The sequence below is a fragment of the Camarhynchus parvulus genome, unplaced genomic scaffold (assembly GCF_901933205.1).
Source record: "Camarhynchus parvulus unplaced genomic scaffold, STF_HiC, whole genome shotgun sequence".
Classification (NCBI taxonomy): domain Eukaryota; kingdom Metazoa; phylum Chordata; class Aves; order Passeriformes; family Thraupidae; genus Camarhynchus; species Camarhynchus parvulus.
In genome coordinates this window covers 283,137-307,975 of record NW_022148237.1, presented here as the reverse complement: position 1 = coordinate 307,975, position 24,839 = coordinate 283,137, and the positions used below count along the sequence as shown (strand labels likewise).

General features: G+C 61.0%; 4 protein-coding genes across 4 annotated transcripts in view; all 4 read left to right on the top strand.

Moving 5' to 3' along the window:
* FAU (FAU ubiquitin like and ribosomal protein S30 fusion) overlaps positions 1 to 24,839 on the top strand; it is a 581,541-nt gene that overhangs the window by 473,873 nt on the left and 82,829 nt on the right. The window lies entirely within an intron of this gene.
* LOC115916208 (solute carrier family 22 member 6-A-like) lies at positions 1,375 to 6,906 on the top strand. The gene is made up of 11 exons (XM_030969893.1): positions 1,375 to 1,457; positions 3,108 to 3,717; positions 4,069 to 4,172; positions 4,275 to 4,429; positions 4,735 to 4,903; positions 4,990 to 5,113; positions 5,196 to 5,311; positions 5,573 to 5,787; positions 6,011 to 6,119; positions 6,220 to 6,423; positions 6,825 to 6,906. The coding sequence occupies exons 2-11, from the start codon at positions 3,136 to 3,138 to the stop codon at positions 6,904 to 6,906; spliced, it is 1,860 nt and encodes a 619-aa protein (XP_030825753.1). The 5' UTR covers positions 1,375 to 1,457; positions 3,108 to 3,135.
* LOC115916207 (solute carrier family 22 member 6-B-like) lies at positions 8,135 to 12,821 on the top strand. Its single transcript, XM_030969892.1, has 10 exons — positions 8,135 to 8,503; positions 8,943 to 9,043; positions 9,376 to 9,530; positions 9,801 to 9,969; positions 10,728 to 10,851; positions 11,210 to 11,325; positions 11,452 to 11,666; positions 11,888 to 11,996; positions 12,082 to 12,285; positions 12,737 to 12,821. Exons 1-10 carry the CDS (start codon positions 8,135 to 8,137, stop codon positions 12,819 to 12,821), a joined length of 1,647 nt encoding a protein of 548 aa, XP_030825752.1.
* On the top strand, positions 16,585 to 22,786 carry LOC115916205 (solute carrier family 22 member 6-like). Its single transcript, XM_030969891.1, has 10 exons — positions 16,585 to 16,950; positions 17,265 to 17,368; positions 17,793 to 17,947; positions 18,531 to 18,699; positions 19,214 to 19,337; positions 20,185 to 20,294; positions 20,895 to 21,109; positions 21,404 to 21,512; positions 21,822 to 22,026; positions 22,562 to 22,786. Exons 1-10 carry the CDS (start codon positions 16,585 to 16,587, stop codon positions 22,784 to 22,786), a joined length of 1,782 nt encoding a protein of 593 aa, XP_030825751.1.

The window sequence follows — 24,839 nt, the reverse complement described above, 5'->3', positions numbered from 1 at the left end:
CTTGGGGTTCCAAACCTCTGAATCCCCCCCCCCAATTCCCGGGACCCCCTCCCCAATTCCCATTTCCCCCCTCGGCCACCAGGGGGCGGCAGAGCCCCCACGGGACCCTGTGGGGGATTTTGGGGGGGGTCTGAGGGGATTTTGGGGTTTTTTGGGGGGGTTTTGGGGGCCTGTAGGGGTTTATAGGGGGTCGTGGGGGTCTGTAGGGGATTTGGGGGATTTTTAGGGGGGCTATAGGGTCTATAGGGTACCTGGGGGGCGATGGGGGCATTTAGGGGATTTCCAGGGGTCTGCAGTGGGGCAGGTTTGGGGGTCTCTGGGGGGTTTTAGGGCCTTTCCGGGGCACCGAGGATTTATGGGATCTATCGGGTCCTGCTGGGGGGGTTGTAGGACCCTAAAATGGGGGGGGTTAGAGGGGTCTGGGGGGGTCAATGAGCTCCTGTAGGGGATCCCAGGGCCCTAAAGGAGCTTTGAAGGGATTTGTGGGGCTTTGTAGGGGCTTGGGGGGGTCTGTAGGGGCTCAGGGGGTCTATAGGGGCTCGGGGGTCTATAGGGGCTCAGGGGTCTATAGGGGCTCGGGGGGTCTATAGGGGCTCAGGGCAGGATTTAGGGGGGGCTCAGGGTGGATCTATGGGGGGGCTCAGGGGGTCTATAGGGGCTCAGGGGGTCTATAGGGGCTCGGGGGGTCTATAGGGGCTCAGGGGGGTCTATAGGGGCTCAGGGGGTCTGTAGGGACTCAGGGGGTCTATAGGGGCTCAGGGGGTCTATAGGGGCTCAGGGTGGATCTATGGGGGCTCAGGGGGTCTGTAGGGGCAGGCTGGGCGGATTTATGGGGGCTCAGGGTGGATCTATGGGGGCTCAGGGGGGTCTATAGGGGCTCGGGGCGGATTTATGGGGGCTCAGGGGGGTCTATAGGAGTTTAGGGGGGTCTATAGGGGCTCAGGGGGGTCTATAGGAGTTTAGGGGGGTCTGTAGGGGCTCAGGGGGGTCTATAGGGGCTCAGGGTGGATCTATGGGGGCTCAGGGGGGTCTGTAGGGGCTCAGGGTGGATCTATGGGGGCTCAGGGGGGTCTATGGGGGCTCAGGGGGCTATAGGGGCTCGGGGGGGCTGTGGCAGCGCTCTGGGGGCTCTTGGGGCACCTCGAGGGGCTCTTGGGGGCTCTTTGGGGCCCGAAGTGGGGACCCCAACAGGTGGGGGGGGTCCCTAAATGTGGGGGGGGGCTCGGGGGGTGCCGATCCATTGCGGGGCTCCCCCGTAGGGCCGCAGAGCCCCCGGCAGGGCGGGCGGGGGGACCCAGAGGCGTCCGGACCCCCCCGCGGCGCTGGAATTTGACCCCCCCCGTTAATCCCGGTGGCACCAAAAGCGGCGATTTTGGCCTCGTTGTGTAACGGAGAGAGCGCGGGGACCGCGGCGGGGCCAGCCGGACAGACGGACAGGGACAGCGCCGCGAGAGCAGGTGGGACACGGGGACAGCGGGACGGGGGACAGACGGACAGACTGACAGACTGACAGGGACAGGGACAGCAGGTGGGACATGGGGACATGGGGACAGACGGACAGACTGACAGGGACAGGGACAGCAGGTGGGACATGGGGGGACAGCGGGACAGGGACAGACGGACAGGGACACGGGGACAGCGGGGACAGGGGACAGACGGACAGACGGACAGGGACAGAGATAGCAGGTGGGACATGGGGGGACAGACGGACAGGGACAGGGACAGGAACAGGGACAGGGGGACAGGGACAGCACCGCGAGAGCAGGTGGGACACGGGGACAGCGGGACGGGGGACAGACGGACAGACGGACAGACTGACAGGGACAGCAGGTGGGACATGGGGGGACAGCGGGACAGGGACAGCAGGTGGGACACGGGGACATGGGGACAGACGGACAGACGGACAGGGACAGGGACAGGGACAGCAGGTGGGACATGGGGGGACAGCAGGACGGAGACAGACGGACAGGGACACGGGGACAGCGGGACGGGGGACAGACGGACAGACGGACAGACTGACAGGGACAGGGACAGCAGGTGGCACATGGGGGGACAGCAGGACAGGGACAGCAGGTGGGACACGGGGACATGGGGACAGACGGACAGACGGACAGGGACAGGGACAGCAGGTGGGACATGGGGGGACAGCGGGACGGGGACAGACGGACAGGGACACGGGGACAGCGGGACAGGGGAACGGATGGACAGACGGACAGACAGACAGACGGACAGGGACAGAGACAGCAGGTGGGACATGGGGGGACAGACGGACAGGGACAGGAACAGGGGGACAGGGACAAAGGGACAGGGACAGCACCGCGAGAGCAGGTGGGACACGGGGGGACAGAGGGACAGAGGGACAGGGACAGTTGGGGACAGCAGGGGACAGGTGGGGACAGGTCGGGGGGATCCCTGGGACAGGACTGGGGGGACAGCGAGGGGTCCTGGGATGGGGTGGGGACATTTGGGGGACACAGGAACAGGTTGGGACACCAGGGAAGGGTTGGGGACATTGTTGGGGGGTCGGGGACACTGGACGGGTTGGGGACATTGTGGGGGGACACTGGGACAAGCTGGGGACATTGGGGTGTGGTGGGGACAGGGGCTGGGTTGGGGAAATGCCAGAGGGGACACGGGACAGGTTGGGGACATGGTGGGGGGGACACGGGACAGGTTGGGGACATCAGGGAGGGTTTGGGGCCATGGCAGAGGGGACACGGAGTCACAGCTGGCCGGATGTCCCCATCCCTGGGGAGCTGCGCCGAGGTGGAGCAGGGACAGGGACGTGCTGGGAGGGGATGGGGACATCAGGAGGGGTTGGGGACAAGTGACGCAAGTGGTGACACCGTCCCCAGTGGCCACCATGTCCCCTCCCTGTCCTGTGTCCCCATGGCCCTGGGGGTGGCTGTGTCCCCTGTGTCCCCCTGTCCCTGTGTCCCATGTCCTGATGTCCCCAGGCCCCAGTGTCCCCATGTCCAGCAGTGTCCCCATGGTTGGTGGTGTCCCCATGGGTGACACTGTCCCCCAGGTTGGCAGTGTCCCTCTGTCCAGCAGTGTCCCCATGTCCAGCAGTGTCCCTGTCCCCAGCATTGTCCCTCTGTCCGCAGTGTCCCCGTGTCCCGCCGTGTCCCCGCGATGCCGTTCGGGGCGGTGCTGGCGCAGGTCGGGGGCCTGGGCCGGTTCCAGGTGCTGCAGACGGCGCTGCTGGCGGTGCCCATCCTGCTCATGGCCAGCCACAACCTTCTCCAGAACTTCACCGCTGCCGTCTCCCCGCACCGCTGCCGCGTCCCCGCTGTCCCTGGTGCCACCCCTGCTGTCACCAGTGCCACCCCAGCGCCACCCAGTGCCACCTCAGCAGCCCCTCGTGACACCTTGAGAGGCTCTGACACCGTCCTCAGGTCTCCTGGTGCCACCTCGGAGTCACCTGGTGCCACCCTGAGGTCCCCCAGTGGCGTCCACAGCCCCGGTGCCACCCACGTCACACTCGGTGGCACCACGGGGTCACCTGAGGGCACCTGGGGGTCTCCCAATGGCACCCTGGGGCCCGCTGGTGCCATGCTGGGGTGGTCCAATGTCACCCTGGGGTCCCCTGATGTCACCCTGGGGTCCTGCCGGCGCTACGTGGCCAATGTCACCGGTGGGCCGCGGGCCACCGAGCCGTGCCGTGACGGTTGGGACTACGACCGCAGCATCTACGTGGCCACCATCGTCACCGAGGTGGGGACACGAGACGGGGGGACACGGGCTTGGGGGGACACCTGGGGCAGGGGGAGGGTGGGGAGATGGATATGGTGATGGATGGATGGGGGGACATATGGATGATAGAGAGAGAGAGAGAAGGGGATGGATGGGGGATGGGGATGGATGGGGGATTGGATGGGGAGGTGGAGGATGGGGAAAGGGATGGATGATGATGGATGGATGGATGGATGGATGGATGGATGGATGGATGGATGGATGGATGGATGGATGGATGGATGATGGATGGATGATGGATGGATGGATGATGGATGGATGGAGACAAAGACAGACAGACTGACTCTGACAGACGTCCCCCTGTCCCTGCAGTGGGACCTGGTCTGTGGCTACCGGCAGCTGCGGCAGATGGCCCAGTCCATCTACATGGCCGGGGTCCTGGTGGGCGCCCTGGTCCTGGGGGGCCTCTCAGACAGGTAAAGGCAGCAGAGCCCCCTCCCATGCCTCAGTTTCCCTGTGGGGCTCTGGACAGCCCATCCCTGGTGGCTCCCAGTGGCTCCCAGTGGCTCCCGTTGCAGGTTTGGGCGCAAGGCCATGTTGATGTGGTCCTACCTGCAGCTGGGGGTGATGGGGACGTGCACGGCCTTCTCCCCCAACTACGCCTCCTACTGCGTGTTCCGCTTCGCCGGAGGGATGGCGCTGTCCGGCTTCGGCCTCAGCATCGCCTGCCTGGGTGAGGGGACACGGGGACAGCCCGTGGGCAGGGCTGGGGACATGGGCATGGCCATGGAGGGGGACAACCCAATGGTCATGGGTGGGGACATCCCTGTGGCCATGGGTGGGGACAACGCAATGGCCATGGGTGGGGACAACTCAGTGGTCATGGTGGGGACATCCCAGTGTCCATGGGTCATCACTGTGGCCATGCTGGGGTCACACGGTGGACGCGTCTGACCGCGCTGGGGTGGCCGCACCGAGCAGGAGGGTCCCAGCTCTGTGGGGACAACCTGAGTGAGCCATGTCCCCGTGTCCCTGCAGTGGTGGAGTGGATCCCCACGCCCTACCGTGCCATCACCGTGGCCATCACCGGCTCCGCCTACACCCTGGGCCAGATCATCCTGGCCGGGGTGGCCTACGCTGTCCCCCACTGGCGCTGGCTCCAGCTCTCCGTCTCCCTGCCCTTCTTCGTCTTCCTCCTCTACTCCTGGTAGGACCTTGCGGGCCTCGGGGAGGCCGTGGGGATGTGGGGTGGGGCATGCTGGCCGTGCCTCAGTTTCCCCTGGCTGGCTGCAGGTGGTTGGCAGAGTCGGCGCGGTGGTTGGTGCTCTCGGGCAAGGCCGAGCGGGCGGTGAAGGTCCTGCAGCGCGTGGCCACCTTCAACAACCGCAAGGAGGAGGGCGAGAAGATCACGGTCGAGGTCTGGTGGCCCCGTGGTGGGGATGGGGGCTGGAAACCACCCCCAGCCCCCTCCCCAACCTCTCCCGTTTCGCCTCTCCCAGATGTTGAAGTCCAACATGAAGGAGGAGTTGGCAGCTCTGAAATCCTCCTACACTGTCTCCGACCTGGTCCGGACCCCCGTGATCCGCCACATCTTCTTCTGCCTGTCCATCGTCTGGTGGGGCTGGGGGCGAGGAAGGACAGATGGGTGGATGGATGGATGGATGGATGGATGGATGGATGGATGGATGGATGATGGATGGATGGATGGATGATGGATGATGGATGGTCAGGCTCACAGATGCATGAAAGGAAGGATGGACACCTGGACACCCAACCAGTGACCCCACCCTCTCTTCCCCCACCTGCCATCCCCATCCTGTCCTGTCCCAACAAGGTGATGTCACCTCAAGGTCCCCCCTCTCCCACCTCGCTCCAGGTTCTCCATCAGCTTCTCCTACTACGGCTTGGCCATGGACCTGCAGAACTTCGGGGTCAGCATTTACCTCATCCAGGTGATTTTCGGCGCCGTTGATTTCCCGGCCAAGGTGGTGGTGACCGTGTCCCTGAGTTACGTCGGCCGGCGGCTCTCGCTCATGGTGGCCTTGTTCTTGGCGGGGCTGGTCATCGTGGCCAACATCTTTGTGCCCACAGGTGGGTGTGGAGGGGGACGGGGGGTCTCCATCACTCTGGCCACCAGTGTCCCCAGCTCGTCACGTGTCTTCCTCCATGTTTCCATCCCTATGTCCAACCAATGGCCTCCCCATCCCTGCCCCATCCCCACCTGCCTGAGGTGTCCCCACATGGTGGCCAAGCCCCGGTGTCCCCGTGTCCCCCCGCCCCGTGTCCCAGCCCCGGTGTCCCCGTGTCCCCACAGAGCTGCAGACGGTGCGCACGGCGTTTGCCGTCATCGGCAAGGGCTGCCTGTCCGCCTCCTTCAACTGCGTCTTCCTCTACACCACCGAGCTCTACCCCACGCCCATCAGGTACCTGTCCCCGTGTCCCCAGGGTGGGGCAGGTCCCCGTCACCCTCCCCGGACACCCCCAGGGCGCTCCGTGCCCCCCGTGACCCTCCCGGCACCGCAGGCAGACGGGGCTGGGCTTCGGCAGCACCATGGCGCGCGTGGGCGGCATCGTGGCGCCGCTGGTGAAGATGATGGACGAGTACTACCCCTTCCTCCCGCCCGCCGTCTACGGGGTGGCCCCCGTGGTGGCAGCCGTGGCGGCCGCGTTCCTGCCCGAGACCCTCAACACGCCCCTGCCCGACACCATCGAGGAGGTGGAGAACAGGTGGGGACAGGGAGGGGACAGGTGATGGATGGATGGATGGATGGATGGATGGATGGATGGATGGATGGATGGATGGATGGATGGATGGATGGATGGATGATGATTGGGTGATGCATGGATGATGGACAATGGATGGTTGAGCGATGGATGATGCATGCATGGTTGCATGGACAGTGGATGGATGATGGACAATGCTGTGCAGTGGATGGATGATGGGTGGTTGGATGATGGACAGTGATGGACAACCCACGAAGAGGTTCAGGGTCAAGGGGCCCCTGGCTGCACTGAGAGACAGGTGGATGGGGATGTTGGCAGAAGAATGAGCTCTGTGATTGACTGAATGCTCGGCCTGGGCCACTCTCACTGCACCATGACCCTCCTCCTCCTCCTCCTCCCTGCAGGACCAAGCAGAAGCCAGCAGGTGACCCCAAGGAGAAGATCGCGCTCCAGCCCCAGGACGGGCCCCCCCCGAAGGAGGCCTGAGGGACCCTGGGGTGGGCACAGCCCCCCAGCCCAGGGGTCCCCACAGCTGGAGGGGGAGACCTGGGTCATGTCCGGTGACCTCCTGTTGGGGCAGGGGATCTGGGCAGGAATAAAGCAGCTCTGGTGGGGACATGTCTCGGGGTCTTATCTGTGCCCCCCTGGGTCACCCCCGACAGCCACGTCCGAGGCCACGTCCCATGGGACAACGCCCAAGAGTGTCCCTGAGGTCACTTCCAATGAGGGGACAACTCAGGACCCCTTTTTTGGAGGTCATCTCCACAGGAGGGCACCCCACAGCCTTGTCCATTGATGAGGCGTCACCTAAACCCCCCATTTTTAGTGACACCTCAGAACCCCGTCCAATAGGACGCTGCCCAGGAACCGTGTCCCCAAAGTCCCCTCAGATAAGGTGGCACCAAGAACACCACGCTGGCCGTCACCTCCAACAAGACCATGCCCGGTGACCCCGAACCAACTCTTCTCCTGGTACAGGTGTCCCCCAAATCCCAGAGAAGCTGGAGAAGCACCACCCAAATCCCACCCTGCCCCCAATGCCCCTTCCCCGATTTCCGTCCCCCGAGGCCACCCCGGCCCTTGCTCCCATTTCGGACGTGTCCCTTGGCCCCATCAACTCCCCATCAAAAATTAACCCCCGGCGGGGAATGCGCTGACCCAGGCAGGGCCACCTCCGTCAGCACCTTTCGGTCGCCTTTTGACCACTGAAATCGCTACAATTTAACCCAAAGGTGCCACCGAAGGCCGGACATTGGTCCATGCCAGGAGACCTCCTCTCCCTGCGGTGCCCACCCTGGTGCCACCCAACCTCCTGGACAGCCCCTCTCCAAAACCTGACTTTTCCCTTCAAAAAAGCATTGCTGTGAAATAATAATTAAAATAAATGAGTTATTCCTTGTCTTCCTGCCCCAAATCGCTCCAGTTTTGCCCCACTTTGGGGGACTTTTGCCCCGAAAACACCTTTTTTTTTACCCCTGGACACCTTTGCGCTGCACTTTTGCCTTCTCCTGCTGGAAAACCACCAAAAACCCCCCGGAGATGTCAAACATTAACCCAACCCACCCTCGGGTCGGGTTATATAGGAGACCACGCCAGGGTGCTGCTGGAGGGAAGTCACCGCGTGGCACGGGGAGGCATTTTTGGGGCGAAACCCCCGAAATCCGGGGCTCTGCATGGCTGTGGGGCGCTGCCCGGCCCCGGTGGTGGTGGCGAGATGGCTTTCGCCAGCCTCCTGGAGCACGTGGGGGGCATGGGGCGCTTCCAGGTGCTCTCGGTGCTGCTCCTGTCCCTGCCCGTGCTGATGATGGCCAGCCACAACCTTCTCCAGAACTTCACCGCCGCCGCCAGCGACCACCGGTGCCGCCCGCGCCCGGAGGCCAACGCCAGCGGCCTCGACCCCGAGGCCCTGCTGAGGGTCTGGGTCCCGCACGGGGAGCGGTGCCGGCGCTTTGTGACGCCCCAGTGGTGGCTTTTGGAGGCCAACGGCTCGGAGCCCACCAACAGCTCCTGGCCGGAGACGGAGCCGTGTGGGGATGGTTGGACCTATGACCGCAGCGTCTTCACCAGCACCATCATCACGGAGGTGGGATGGTGGGGGGGGGGTTTTGGGGGGGTCTGGTGGGCTTCTCACCCAATCCTGTGGGTGGGTCCCACTTGGAGGCACCAATGATGGGTCTGCTGCCAACACAGCATTGACCACTCCCAACTGGAGCATCTTCCCTGCTCAACCTTTGGTGGAGATGTCAACACCAGGAAGCCCCAGGAGGGGAAGGGAGGGATGGGGAGGTGGTGGCCATCCACAAGGGGTCACAAAGGGGTCACAAGGGGTCACAAGGGGGTCACAGGACCCTTGGATGGACCTTCCAACCACGGCAATGCCAGCAAGGGTGGCCAAGCATTCATTGTCACCTTCCCATTGGCCATTCATTGACCTCACCGGCCACCACCGGGTGGTTTTGGGGTTTGGGAGGCCGGAGGGGACCCTGACCTCTGTCCCACGCCGTGTCCTCGTCCCTCGGCAGTGGGACCTGGTGTGCAGCTCCCGGGGGCTCAAGCAGCTGGCACAGTCGCTCTACATGGCCGGAGTCCTGGTGGGCGGCATCTTCGGGGGGCTCTCGGACAGGTGAGGGGGGTCCTGGCAGATGGGGTGGCACCGGGGGGGTCCTCTCACCTTCTCTGCCTCCTCTTCATTCCCTCCTCCTCTTCCTCACCCTCTTTTTCTTCCTCGTCCCCTTTTTCTCCTCACCCCCCTCCCTCTTCCTCACCTTCCTCAGCCTCTTCCCCCTCTTCACCCTCTTCCTCACCCCTCTTTTCTCCTCTTCACCTCCTCTTCCTCCCCCTGCCCCCTTCTTCATCCTTCTTGTCTCTTCCTCCTCCCCTTCTCTTCCTCCTCCTCCTCTATCCCCATTTCTTCATCCTCACCGCCTGCTCCTCCTCCTCCTCGTCCCCACCCAGGTTCGGCCGCCGCTCAGTGCTCACCTGGTGCTACCTGCAGATGGCCGCCATGAGCACCTGCTCGTCCTTCGCGCCCACCTTCACCGTGTACTGCCTGTTCCGCTTCCTGACGGGCATGGCCTTCTCGGGCATCAGCCTCAACAGCGTCTCCCTCTGTACGTCACCCCTGGCACCTGCCCTGGGCGCCCACCTGGGTGGGCTTCGTGTCCCCTCTGAACCTGACCACCATCCCAGTGGTGTCCGTGTCCTTCAGGCATCATCCTGGGGGTCTCCATGTCCCCTGGCCACCATCCTGGGGGACTCCCTGTCCCCTGGGCACCATCCTGGTGGTCTCCATGTCCCCTGACCACCATCCCCATGGTCTCCCCGTCCCCTGGGGTGCCGGTGGGCACTCCCAGGTGGTCCCCACGTGCTGTGTCCCGCAGCTCTGGAGTGGATGCCGACGCACATGCGGGCGCTGGTGGGCACCTTCATGGGGTACTGCTACACCACCGGGCAGTTCCTGCTGGCCGGCGTCGCCTTCGCCGTCCCCGACTGGCGCCGGCTGCAGCTCGTGGTGTCCCTGCCCTTCTTTGGCTTCTTCCTCTACTCCTGGTGAGGAGGAGGAAGGGGGAGGGATGATGGATGGATGGATGGATGGATGGATGGATGGATGGATGATGGATGGATGGATGGATGGATGGATGGATGGATGGATGGATGGATGGATGGGTGATGGGTGGATGGATGGATGGATGGATGGATGGATGGATGGATGGATGGATGGATGATGGATGGATGGATGGATGGGTGATGGGCGGATGGATGGATGGATGGATGGATGGATGGATGGATGGATGGATGGCTGGATGGATGGATGGATGGATGGATGGATGAATGGATGATGGATGGGTGATGGGTGGATGGATGGATGAATGAATGATGGATGGATGGATGGATGGATGGATGGATGGATGGATGGATGGATGGATGGATGATGGATGATGGATGGATGGATGGGTGATGGGTGGATGGATGGATGGATGGATGGATGGATGGATGGACGGATGGATGGATGATGGATGATGGATGGAGAATGGGATGGATGGTGGGATGGGAAGCCGAGATGGACATGTGGAGGTAGGGATGGATGGGTGGGTGGACAGCTGGAGTCATGGCTTGTTGGAAGGATGGTGGCATGGATGGAGCAGTGGGGGGTGCACGGACAGGAAAGGATGAAGAGAACATGCAGGGACAGCTGGGTGGACAGCGGGGACATGGTGCGATGACCAGAGGGACAGGGGACATTGCTGGTGGGATTGAGGTGGGATGGTGACAGTGCTTGGGCTCCTGCCCTGTCCCCTCCTGTGCAGGTGGCTGACGGAGTCAGCGCGGTGGCTCGTCATGGTGGGGAGGTCCCACCAGGCCCTGCGGGAGCTCCAGAAGGTGGCCAGGATCAATGGGAAGAAGGAGGAAGGGGACAAGCTCGACATAGAAGTAACAAAGCTCCGTCGGGTCCCCCAGGGTGTCCCTGGGGTGATTTACAGGGGTCCCTTGAACATCCACCCCGTGGACAGCTGTCCATCCATGGTCACTGCATCCATCATCCTTACTCACCCTGTCCATCCATCCACTCATCTTCCTCATCTCAATGACATCCATCATCTCCATCTCCATCTCCTCCATCTCTGCCCATCCCATCCGTCCCTTCACCCATCCATGAATCCACCATCTCCATCCCACCACCCACCCACAAACCCCCTTCCCTTTTTCCACCCGTCCTGCCCAGCCCTGCCCAGGTACAAGAGGGTCCCCAGCGCCCCACCCCCATCCCAGAGCCCCCCTGTCCCTCCAGACCCTGAGGTCCCACATGGAGAAGGAGATGACGTCATCAAAGACCCGCCACACCGTGGCTGACCTGGTCCGGACGCCCGTCCTGCGCCGCATCTCCTTCTGCCTCTGCTTCGTGTGGTACGGCCGGCGGTGGAGGACACCAGTGGGTGGTTGTCCATCCCCCTCCACGTCCTTGACCCCCCGTGCCACCCCACACCTCCCCACAGGTGACATTTTCACCGCCTCTCCCCCCTCGTGGCCCAGGTTCTCCACCAGCTTCGCCTACTACGGGCTGGCCATGGACCTGCAGAACTTTGAGTTCAACATCTACGTGATCCAGCTGATCTTCGGCGCCGTGGACATCCCGGCCAAGCTGGCGTCCATCCTCGCCATCACCTACGTGGGGCGCCGCTTCACCCAGACCGTCGCCCTCGTCCTGGCCGGCTTGGCCATCCTGGCCAACGTCCTGGTGCCACGAGGTGAGACCAGGGGTGGTGGCAGTGGTGTCCCCTCATCTCCAACCTCCCTGGGAGGGCCCAGACGAGCTCAACCCATTGATGGAGCCCCCCAGGTTGGGTCATTTTAGCTTTTTATGGGGGATTTGTCCTAAATCCTGGCGTTTGGGGTCTTCTCTTGACGAGTGAGCTCAGCCCAAGTGGGGACACTGAGGTGACTCCTGGGTGTCCCTCTGTCCCCGCAGACCTCCAGACACTCCGGACAGCCCTGGCCGTCTTTGGGAAAGGTTGTTTGGCCGCGTCCTTCAACTGCGTCTTCCTCTACACGGGCGAACTCTACCCCACGGTGATCCGGTACGGAGTGGACATGGCTGGGTGGTCCCTCAGGTGGTCCCTCAGGTGGCCTCAGGTGGCCTCAGGAGCTCCGTGTGTCCCACAGGCAGACGGGCATGGGCTTGGCCAACACCATGTCGCGGCTGGGCAGCATCATGGCGCCCCTGGTGAAGATGGCGGGCGAGCTGTTCCCGGCGCTGCCCTTCGTCATCTACGGCGCCGCGCCCGGGGTCTCGGGGCTGGTGGCCGCCCTCCTGCCCGAGACACGGAACGTGGCCCTGCCTGAGACTGTGGAGGAGGTGGAGGGAAGGTGGGGCTGGAGAGGGTCAGGGATGAGGGGAGGGATGGACGGGTGGGGAAGGACAGAGGTGGAGAAGGTGGTTGAATGTGAGGATGGATGGATGGATGGATGATGGACGGATGGATGATGGATGGATGATGGATGGATGGATGGATGGATGGATGGATGGATGGATGGATGATGGATGGATGGATGGATGGATGATGGATGGATGGATGGATGGATGGATGGATGATGGATGGATGGATGGATGATGGATGGATGGATGGATGATGGATGGATGGATGAATGGATGGATGGATGGATGGATGGATGATGGATGGATGGATGGATGGATGATGGATGGATGGATGATCAATGGATGGACAGAAGGAAGAATGGAAGGATGGACAGATGCCCATCCCAGCACCACAGAAACCCCCTGTTCCCTCCAAGCCCCTCATCTCTCCCTCTCCACCAGGACACAATCCCAGAAGGACGAATCCCGACATCTCCAGGTCCCTCTCCAGCCCACCCCATCCAGCAACTCCACAGGGCCCCATTAGTGCCTCCCCCACCAGGGGAACCCCGAAATCCTCAGCCCTCGATGCTCCTGGTGGATGAACGATCAGGATTTGGGGGGTGGAGGGGTTCAAACCCCCCCGAAAAGCAGAGGGACAGCAGTGACCACAAGGACCCGGCCGCCCCCTCCCTGTGGATTTTGGGGGGGGGGGGGACGCTGTGGCCCCCCCAAATCTCCGCATCGAGGCCGGTTCGGCCGCGCTGGAATAAAAACCAATAAAGGCAAAGCTCGAGCGCGATGCGGCCGGTGGGGGTGGGGTGGGGTGGGGGTGGGGGTGGGGGTGGGGGTTGTTTTCCCACGGCCGCGGGGGGTCCCGCGCAGCCGGGCCGGGCCCGCCCCGAAGGAAAACACGGGACCCAGCGGGAGCAGCGGGAACAGCGGGACCCGGCGGATCGGCACCGCGGGACCCCCCCGGCCCCTCCCCCTGCCGGGGATGGACAAGGCCGGGAGAGAGTGCGGGGGATCGCGGGGAGGCCGGGATTGGATCCCAGACGGCGGTTGGGGACCCGATTGGATCCCAGGACACGAGTTGGGGATCCGGATTGGGGATCCCCAGGATAGGGATCACGGGACACGGATTGGGGATCCGGGATTGGGATCCCAGGATCACGGAATTGGGGATCCCGGGGATTGGGGATCCCCAGGATCAGGGATCACGGGAATTGGGGATCCCGGGGATTGGGGATCCCCGGGATCAGGGATCACGGGAATTGGGGATCCCGAGGATTGGGGACCCCAGGATCAAGGATCCTGAGGATCAGGGATCCAGAAATTGGGCATCACAGGGATTTGGGATCCTGGGGATTTGGGATCCCAAGGATTGGGGATCCCGAGGATTGGGTACACCAGGGATTGGGGATCCCGGGGATTGGGGATCCTGAGGATTGGGAATCCCCAGGGATTAGGGCCCCCCGGGATTAGGGGCCCCTGGGATTGGGGACCCCAGGATTGGGGATCACGAAGATTTGGGATCCTGAGGATTGGGAATCCTGTTGTTCCTGGACACCCCAAAGACCCAGATCCCAAGGATTCAGGTGTTTGGATCCCAGGGACGCAATATCCCAGGCTCCCAGGTGCCCAGACACCCCAACAGCTCAGGGATCTCGAGGACTCAGGGATCCCAAGGGTCCTGGGGGTCCCAAGGACCAAGGACTTGGAACCCTGAGTGCCCAGGGGTCCGGGATCCCAGGGATCCAGAGCACCCCGGCACCCCAAGGACCCCGCCATTCTGAGGGCACGGGCATGGCCCAGAAGTCCCCAGGAGCCAGAGATCCCGGGAACGCACGTGTGCTCACACCCGGCTGGCGCCAACCCCTCTGTCCGGCTCCCCCCATCGCCCCCACGTCCCCCCCGCGCTGCGCTGCCCCCGCCGCCCTCCTGCCCGGGGTCCAAGGGGCTCCCCCGACGCGGTTCAGGGCCCCCGGGGCTCTTCCTCATCAATGATCCGCCCTGGAGGGGGCCGGAGGGGGCCGGGGTCCCCTGTGCCGGGGCCTGGGGGCTCCCAGGGTGAGGATGAGGATGGGCTGGGTTGGGTGGGATGCAGGGGCAGCGCCGGGGGGTCCCGGGTGGGCCCGGCGTGGTCGGCACCGGCATTTCCGGCCCGGGAGCGTCTCCAGCGATCCATGGCGGGGCCCGGAGTCAAACGTTAACCGGGACCGCGGTGGCCTTAAATAGCAGCGGGGCCAGGCCGGGGGCGGCGCAGGGCCATGGGGTGGCAGCGGCCGCCGAGGGCTCCGGATCTGGCGCTGGGAGAGGCCGGGAGCGACCGGGAGTGCCCGACAGGTGAGCGATCAATGATCAATACAGAGATCGATGGGTCACAGAGAGCCCGGCGAGGTCAGGAGGGAGATCACAGATCAATAGATGGATCGATGGAGAGAAGGGCTGATCAATAGAGAGATTATGGGTCAGGAGGTTGATCAATACAGACATCAAAATAAAGAAATCAACCAATAGAGGGATTAAAGGTCAGCAAATCAATTAAGAGAGCAATTAAAGGTCAATACATCAATCAATAGGGAGATTACAGGCCAAGAGACTGATCAATAGAGAGGTTAAGATTGATACATTGATCAATAGATAATAAATCAATAACTGGATCATTAGAAGGATTGATGGAGAAGGAGATCATTATTCTGATTGGTCGATCATGGTTCAATAGATTAGTCAATAGAAAAATAGAGACCAATTGGATGATCAATTAATAGATTAGAGATCAAACTATTGGTACTAGAGATACACAGACTAACAGATGGATCAATAGAGATCCCCATCAATAATAGACTGATTGATCAAGCCATCGATAGATTAACAGATCAATCAATAGCTCAACAGATCAATAACAGAAACGTATGGATCAATAAACTAATGCATAAAGAGATCATGGACTAATTATGAGCAGCCTATTATAGATAAGGGGAGTCTAGCAATCAATAATTTATCAACAGAGAAAGAACTCGCTGGACTGATTGGCAGGGGGACCAAGAGATCGATCAATAGGTTGATTATCAGCAGAAAATCGATTTGTTGATAGGCTAAGGATCAATAAACAGGCAGAGAGAGCAGGGAAATCCATTGATCCATGGATTGATCGATTGACGGGGGGGTGAAGGAGGGGCTGGGGGGGGCGGGGCCGAGGGAGGGGTGGCCGGAGGGACAGAGGGACGGCCGGACGGACAGAGGGACGGCCGGAGAGCCCGGACAGTCCCAAGAGTCCGAGCCGGAGCCGGGAGCGGCCGAGGGAGGAGGAGGAGGAAGAGGAGGAAGAGGAGAGCAGGTGGGGATCGATTGATCGTGAGGGATCTGAGGGATTGGTGGGATGGGGAAGAGAGGATTGATTGATTGATTGACTGATTAATTGATTGATTGGTTAATAGATTGATTAATTGAGAAGGGATGGAGGGGAGCTGAGAGCAAGAAATGATCCGTGATTGATTGATTGATTGATTGATCAATAGAGTGAGAGTGACGGTGATAAGTGGATTGATGAATAGGTAATGGATCAATCTATTGATAGATCAGAGAGACAGATAGACTGATCTATCAATAGATCAATAGAGATCAATAGATTGATAGACTGGTCAGCAGATTGATCAATCAAACTGATAGATAAATCTGCTGATCAAGGGATGGATCAATCCATCAATACATCCGTTGATGCATGTGATAGACCAATAAATTGATTGATTGATTGATTAAGCAATCAGTAGGTGATCAATAGAGGGTCCTTGTGCTGTTCTGGGCACCGTCCACCGTCCTCCATCCACCCTCGGCCCTTCCTCCACCCCTGGGGCCAGCCGTCATCCTCCTCCCTCCCCCCTCGGTCACCCCTCGGTCACCCCCGGTCACCCCTCGGTCACCCCTCCACTGACCACACAAACCATCCCTGACCTCTCCTGACCCCTCCTTTGGTCCATCCCTGGGTCTGTCCATCCACTGACCACCCTTTGGCCATCCACTGACCACCCTTTGGCCATTCTTTGACCACTCTTTGGCCATCCACTGACCACCCTTTGGCCATTCTTTGACCACCCCTTGGCCATCCCTTGACCACTCTTTGGCCATCCACTGACCACCCTTTTGTCCATTCCTTGAGCACCCCTTGGCCATCCCTTGACCACTCTTTGGCCATCCACTGACCACCCTTTTGTCCATTCCTTGGCCACCCTTTGGCCATCCCTTGTCCTTTCCTCCTCCTCCCCCCCGCAGCTGACCAGGGCCCTGTCCAGCTCCGTCCCTCTCCGGCCATGTCCTTCGTGGAGCTGCTGTCCCGCCTGGGTGGCATGGGCCGCTTCCAGGTGACCTATGTGGTGGCGCTGGCCGTGCCCCTGCTCATGCTGGCCAGCCACAACCTCCTGCAGAACTTCACGGCCGGCATCCCCGAGCACCACTGCCGGCCCCGGCCCGCGGCCAACGCCACCGACGTCCCCCTGGCGGTGTCCATCCCCTGGGACGGCCACGGCCGGCCACAGAGCTGCCGCCGCTACGTGGAGCCCCAGTGGCACCTCCTGGACCTCAACGGCTCGGCCAACGGCACCGAGGCGGCCACCGAGCCGTGCCACGACGGCTGGACGTACCTGGATGGCATCTTCACCGACACCATCGTCACCGAGGTCAGGGAGGGGACACCACGGGGTCCTCCAGGGTGGGGGGATGCTGGTGTCCCCGTGGTGACTCTGTGGTGACCGTGGTGGTGACCACCGTGGTGTCCCTGTGGTGTCCCCGTGGTGTCCCTATGGTGACCCCCATAGTGACCCCCATGGTGACCCTGGTGGTGACCACCGTGGTGTCCCCTTGGTGACCCTGGTGGTGACCCCCATGGTGTCCACCATGGTGACCCCCGTGGTGACCCTGTGGTGACCGTGGTGACCCTGGTGGTGTCCCCATGGTGACCCCGTGGTGACCCCGTGTCCCCTCCCGCTGGCAGTGGGACCTGGTGTGTGACTCCAAGAAGCTGAGGCAGGTGGCCCAGTCCATCTACATGGCCGGGATCCTGCTGGGCTCCATCCTCTTCGGGATCCTCTCCGACAAGTGTGTGCTCCCCCGGTGCTGGGCTGGGAGGAACTGGGAGGAACTGGGAGGAACTGGGAAGGAACTGGGAGGAACTGGGAGGAACTGGGCAGGAACTGGGCAGGGAGAGAGGAGTGTTGTGTTCTCTGCCCCCTCTGGGCCCCGTTGTCCTGGTGTCCCCATGGTTCCCCTCTCTCCCCACGTCGCTCCCAGTGCTCCCAGTGCCCATATTTGTCACCCCAGCGTTCCCAGTGTGCCCATCCCAGTGCCCACAGCCCCGTCCCAGTGACCCCAGCACACCTTGTCCCCTTCCCAGCACCTACGTCCCCAACCCAGGATCTCCAGAATCCAACACTGTCCCATCCCAGTGCCTCCAGTTCCCCACATCCCCCACCCCAGTGCTCCCAGTGCTCCCAGTGCTCCCAGTGCCGCCGTGTCCCCGCAGGTTCGGGCGCCGGGCGCTACTCACCTGGTGTTACCTGCAGCTGGGGGCCACGGGGGTGGGCACGGCGGCCGCCCCCTCCCTCCTGTTCTACTGCGTGTGCCGCTTCCTGACCGGGCTGGCCATGGCCGGCGTGTCCCTCAACTCCGCCTCCCTCTGTGAGACACCGCCCTGGGACCCCCGAGGAGGGGAGGGACCCCCCAACACAGGGAGGGACCCCCAGCCCAGGGAGGGACCCCAAAACCCAGGGACGGACCCACACATCCACCCCAAAACCCGATGACCCATGGGAGGGTCCAAACGCCTCTTCATTGACCCAACCCAACTCCATTGACCCAACCCCATGGACCTGACCCTACCCTGTTGACCCCACCCCATTGACCCAATCCCATTGACCCAATCCCATTGACCCAACCCCACCCCACTGACCCCACCCCATTGACCCAATCCCACTGACCCAACCCCACCCCACTGACCCAACCCCATTGACCCAACCCAACTCTATTGACCCAATCCCATTGACCCAACCCCACCCCACTGACCCCACCCCATTGACCCAATCCCACTGACCCAACCCCACCCCACTGACCCAACCCCATTGACCCAACCCAACTCTATTGACCCAATCCCATTGACCCAACCCCACCCCACTGACCCCACCCCACTGACCCATGAGGAACCCAACCCCCAAGCCCACCCTGGGCCCCCTGGGCCGGCCCCTGACCCCGTGGCCGTGCCCAGGCATGGAGTGGATCCCGACGGAGGCGCGGGCCGTGGTGGGCACCATCAACGGCTACTGCTACACCCTGGGCCAGTTCGTGCTGGCGGCCGCCGCCTCCGGGCTCCCGCGCTGGCGGCAGCTCCAGCTCGCCGTGTCCCTGCCCTTCTTCGTCTTCTTCTTCTACTCCTGGTATGGGGCCTCCCGGTGTCCATCCCCGGTGTCCACCCCCAATGTCCATCCCCAATGTCCATCCCTGGTGTCCATCCCCGGTGTCCACCCCCAGTGTCCATCCCCGGTGCCCACCCCTGGTGCCTGTCCCCAGTGTCCACCCCTGTCCTGATTTTGAGGGAAAAAAATGGATTTTGGGAGTCTGGGGTCTTCACAGGGTGGGAAAGACCCCCGCTCAAATACTGGGGTGGCAACTGACCTTCCCCTGACCCCTCTGTCCGGGGTCTTTGGGGTGCAGGGACCCCCAATTCCCCCTCCCAGTTTGGGGTCCGTAGGGAGGGTGGGAGCTGCTGGGAACCCTCCAAACACCCGGATCCCCCTCTCCCCCCCCAGTTTGGGGTCCTTTGGGGGCGGTGGGGTCCGGGAGGGTTCGGGACCCCCCGGTGTCACCTGTCCCCCCCCAGTTTGGGCTCCTTTGGGGGCGGTGGGGTCCGGGGGGTGTTGGGGACCCCCGGTGTCACCTGTCCCCCCCCAGGCTGTACGTGGAGTCCGCGCGCTGGCAGGTGACCTCGGGCAGACCCGACCTGGCCCTGCGGGGGCTCCGCAAGGTCGCCAAGGTCAACGGCAGGAAGGAGGAGGGGGACAAGCTCAGCGAGGAGGTGGGGAGGGGTCTGGGGGTCGTCCAGATCCCTCTGAACCCCCAAATCCCTTTGATCTGCCCCTAAATCACCCCCCAGTTCGCCGGTACCTCCCCTTCCATCCCCGACCCGCCGCGACCCTGGGGGATCCCCCAGATCCTCCCCTCTTCACCCATCGATCCCCCCATTCCCTCTCTCCTCGACCCCAAACCCCACCCAAACCCTTCGGATCCCCCCCAAACCCCTCGTAACCCTCCCCAGACCCCTCGGATCCCCCCCAGACGCCTCGGATCCCCCCAGCGACCCCTCAGATCGCCAGAATCCCCCCTTAGACCCCTTGGTTCCCCCCCAAGCCCCCCTGATCCCCCTCCCCAGAATCCACTGGGAGCCCTCCCTGGGGCGGATCCCACAGATCCCGCAGATCCCGGGGCAGATCCCGGGGCAGATCCCGGGGCAGATCCGGCCGATCCCGGGGCGGATCCCGGGCGGATCCCGGGGCGGATCCCGGGGCGGATCCCGGGGCGGATCCCGGGGCGGATCCCAGGCGGATCTCAGGCGGATCCCGGGCGGATCCCGGGGCAGATCCGGGGCAGATCCCACCAATCCCGGGGCGGATCCCGGGGCAGATCCCGGGGCAGATCCCGCCGATCCCGGGCGGATCCCGGGCAGATCCCGCAGCTCCCGGGGCGGATCCCGGGCGGATCCCATGCGGATCCGCCGATCCGGGGCGGATCCCGGGGCGGATCCCGCCCATCCCGGGCGGATCCCGGGCAGATCCCGCCGATCCCGGGGCGGATCCCGGGCAGATCCCGCCGATCCCGGGCGGATCCCGGGGCGGATCCCGCCCATCCCGGGACTCTCCCCGCAGGCGCTGCGGGCCCTGGTGCGCCGGGAGCCGCCGCTGCCGGGCGGGGCCGTGGCCGCGCTCGTCCGGACCCCCGGCATGAGGACGGTGTCGTGCGGGGTCTCCTTCGTCTGGTGAGTCCGGAAAAAACCCTTTTTTTTTTGGTAAAAAATCACTATTTGGGGGAAAAAACCCTATTTGGGGAAACCCACTAATTGTGAAAAACCCACATTTGGGGGGGACAAAACCACATTTAGGGGGAATAACTCATCGAGTTTTGGGCAAAAATTCCTGATTTTGGGTGCAAAGAAAACAACTTTTGAGGGAAAAGATGCCCCCACCTTTTGGGGCAATTTTTTGGGGAAACTTCACTGGTTGGGGAAAAACATCTTTTTGGGGGAAAAAAAACCTATGGGGGAAAAATTCCCACCTTTATTGGGAAAACAACCTCACATTTTGGGCATGAAACACCTTTGGGTCACACAACCCGTTTTTTTGAGGGGAAAAACACCTTTTGGGGTAAATCTCCTCATATTTTAGGGAAAAAAAATCACAACTTTTGGGTCAAACCTACAACTTTTGGGGCAAAAAGTCATCTTGGGACCAAGGCACACTTTAGGGCAAACCTCCATTTTTTGGGACAACCTCCATCTTTTGGGACAACCTCCATCTTTTGCAGTCCCAACCTCCCATTTTGGGTGGTTTTGGTGCCAAATTTTTGGATTTTGGCACAGGTTCTCCACCAGCTTCGCCTACTACGGGCTGGCCATGGACCTGCAGGGCTTCGGCTTCAACGTGTACCTGAGCCAGCTGGTGTTCGGCGCCGTGGACATCCCGGCCAAGCTCCTGTCCGTGCTGGTCATCTCCTGCCTCGGCCGGCGCCTGGCCCAGGGCGGCTCCCTGGCAATCGCCGGGCTCTGCATCCTGGCCAACATCTTCGTGCCCAGCGGTGGGAGCAGCCACCGGGACAGAGGGACAGAGGGACGGGGAGGGATGGAGGAGAATGGGGTGGAGAAGAAGGGGATCAGGAGAATGGGGTGGAGAAGAAGGGGATGGAGGAGAATGGGATGAAGAACAATGGGATGGAGGACGATGGGATGAAGGGATGATGAAAGACCATCAGTGGGATGAAGGGTCATTGAAGAATGGGCATTGGAGGGGTGAGGGGTCATCGGGGGGTGCAGGGTCACCAGAGGGGTGACCAGTGGGTGGACACTGAGGACTGTGGGTGATGTGTCCCCAGAGCTGCCCACGCTGCGCATGGCCTTGGCCGTGGTGGGGAAGGGCGCCTTGGCCGCCTCCTTCAACTGTGCCTACATCTTCACCGGGGAGCTCTTCCCCACCGTCATCAGGTGGGTGGGGTCACCCCAGCCCCGCCCCCACCCATCCAGTCACTGGCCACGCGCCAACCCTCCATGAACCCACCTTCCATCAAGCCAACCCTCCATGAACCCACCTTCCATCAAGCCAACCCTCCATGAACCCAACCAAGTCATCAACCCAACCACTCATTAACCCATCCATCCATCAACCCAACCATTGACCACTCCATCATCCCTCATCCATCCATCATCCATCATCCCTCCCTCCACCCCTTGTCCATCCCTCTGTCCGTCCCTGTGTCCGTCCGTCCGTCCCACCGCGTGTCTCTCCCGGCGCAGGCAGACGGGGATGGGCCTGGGGGGCACCATGGCGCGCGTGGGGAGCATGGTGGCCCCCCTGGTGCGGATGCTGGCCGACGTCACCCCGGTGCTGCCCCTGGTCATCTACGGCGCCGCGCCCGTTGGTCTCGGCCATGGCCACCTGCTTCCTGCCCGAGACCCGCCACGCGCCCCTGCCCGAGACCGTCAAGGATGTGGAGAGGAGGTGAGGACACCCCAAAACCCCCCCGAGACCCCCCAACCCTTCCCTGGGGACAACGCCCCTGTTTTGGGGCTGGTTCTTGGAGGAATCCAGGAGCTTTGGGGACAAAAAGGGATGGAGAAGGTTTGGGGTTGGGATGGAGGTTTGGGGTTGGGATGGAGGTTTGGGGTTGGGATGAAGATTTGGAGGTTGCGTTAGAATTTTTGGGGTTGGATTGGGATGAAGGTTTGGGGTTGGGATGAAGTTTTGGGGTTGGTTTGGATGTTTGGGGTTGGATTGGGATGAAGTTTTGGGGTTGGGATGAAGGTTTGGGGTTGGGATGAAGGTTTGGGGTTGATTTGGAGGTTTTGGGTTACGATGAAGATTTGGAGGTTGCGTTGGAATTTTTGGGGTCAGGAATGGTTGAGACTTTTGGCAAGACCTGAACATTCTGGGGAGAACGTCGAAGGTTTTGGGAAGGGTTGAAAGTTCTGGGATTGGGAAGGACGAAAATTTCGGGGATTTTGGGGATATTTGGGAGCTTTTGGGGTCCCTCCAGGGCGGGTCACCTCGAGGACGACGACGTCGCCGTCCCCCTGAGCAGCACCAAGAGCCAGGACGGCGCCTGAGCGGGGATTTGGGACCCCCGGGGGGATTTTGGGGCCGGGACCCCCCTGGAGTCCCCCCAGCCCCTCCCCCCCGGGTTATTTATTCAATCCCAATAAAATCTCGTGGGAATTTTGGGATTTGGCTCCGCCCACGGCCGTTCCGGGGGGGGGGGTGAAGGATTTGGGGGCGTCCCCACCCCCAAAGGGGGCTCAGACATCAGGGGACCCCCCCGGAGCTCAGTAACGAGCGTTAATTGGAATTCCCGGAGCTCGACGGCCTTTGCCCCAATTCCGGAGATTTGGCTGCGAAATAAATCTGGGAATTAATTCGCATTTCCAGGCAGGGAAAAAAAAACCCCAAACGGGGCAGATTTAACCCCAAAAAAAGGGCGGCACAACTGCAGATTGGGCCCTTGGAGAAACCACATCCCAATCCCAAAATTGGGATTTTTCACCCCAAAAACCGGGCAGCACCACCTCAATCTCAGCCCTCAGAGAAACCACATCCCAGCCTCCCCAAATTGGGCTTTTTTACCCCAAATCCAGGCACCCATCAGCCCCAAAATCCTCCATTTTTGCCCCAATTTTTTCCCCCCAATCCCACCTTTTCCCCTCAAATTTCCCCCCAAATTCATTTTTGCCCCAACCCCTCCCATTTTGCCCAAAAAACCCCACTCACTCCATTTTTTGCCGTTTTTATTACGAAAAATGAGCATTTTGAGCCGTTTTGGTGTCGTTTCGCTCGTTCCCGGATAAGACACAACCGTGAAGCTTCACCCAGGGCAGTTTTGGGGTGAATCCCCCCGGTTTTGGGACATTTCCATGTCCCCACCCCCGGCAGGGCACGAAAAAGGGGGAAAAAAATCCCATTTTGAACCAAAACGCCGTCGATTCCCCCCAAAATCGTGCTCGGGACGGGGAGGAGAGAAACCACCGGGATGAGGCCTCGGATCCGGAATTTTGGGGGGGATTTCAGGGATTTGGGTCAATTTTGAGCACTTTGGGGTAAATTTTCAGTCCTTTTTGGGGTATTTTGACCAGTTTTGGGGTATTTCAGTAATTTCCACGTTTTTGGGGTTATTTTGGTCAATTTGGAGTTTTATTTTGGAATTTAAAAATAATTTTGGGGGATGCATCATCACTTTGGGGTTATTTAGTTATTTTGGGGCAATTTGAGTTATTTTGGGGCTATTTGGGTAATTTTGGGGTTATTTTGGTGAAGTTTGGGGCTATTTGAGTCACTTGGGGGTAATTTTGGGTCTATTTTGGTGCTTTTAGGGCTCTTTTGGTCTCTCTTTTTGGTTATTTGTGTGATTTTGGATCACTTCAGTCATTTAGGGGTTATTTGGGGGCTATTTGGTCGATTTTGGGGCTATTTCAACATCATTTCAGTAAATTTGGGGCTACTTTGGTCATTTTGGGGCTATTTTGGTCAAAGTTTGGGCTCTCTCAGTAATTTTGGGGTTATTTCATTTGGTGCATTATTTTAGTTATTTTGGCCATTTTTTGGCTTATTTTGCCCATTTTTGGGGTTGTTTTGCCCTTTATTTTTTTGGGTTATTTTGTCCATTTTTGGGGTTATTTTGCCCTTTTTTTGGTTATTTTGCCCATTTTTTGGGTTATTTTGCCCATTTTTTGGTTATTTTGGCCAGTTTCGGGGTTATTTTGCCCTTTTTTTTTTTTGGTTATTTTGCCCATTTTTGGGGTTATTTTGGCCATTTTTTTGGGTTATTTTGCCCGTTTTTTGGGTTATTTTGGCCGTTTTTGGGGCCCATCCCGGGGGCTCCTCTCGGGGGGTCCGGGGGGGATTTGGGGGTGCAGGGGGAGGGGCAGTCGGAGGTAGGTGCTTTAAAGTTCATTTATTTTTGTGTTTTTTTAGAAAAACAGGCACATTCAGTCCACGGGACCCGGGGAAAGGGGAAATTTGGGATTTGGGGGAAATTTGGGGAATTTTGCGGGGGGGGGTTCCCACAGCCCCAAACCCCTCCCCTGCCCCCAGCGGCGTTTTGAGGCCAAAAGGGGCTTTTTTTACCCCAAAAAATCCAACCTCAACCCATCCCCCACCCCCAAACCCCAAACCAGCCCTGGGGGGGGAGGGGAGCAAGGGGAAAACCCCAAAATTGGGGAGTTTTGCCCCATTTTGTGCCAGCGGGGGAGGGGTGGGGGGGGAATCCCCAAATCCAGGGATTCTGCCCCATTTTGGGGTGGGGGAGGGGTAAGGCCTCGTGG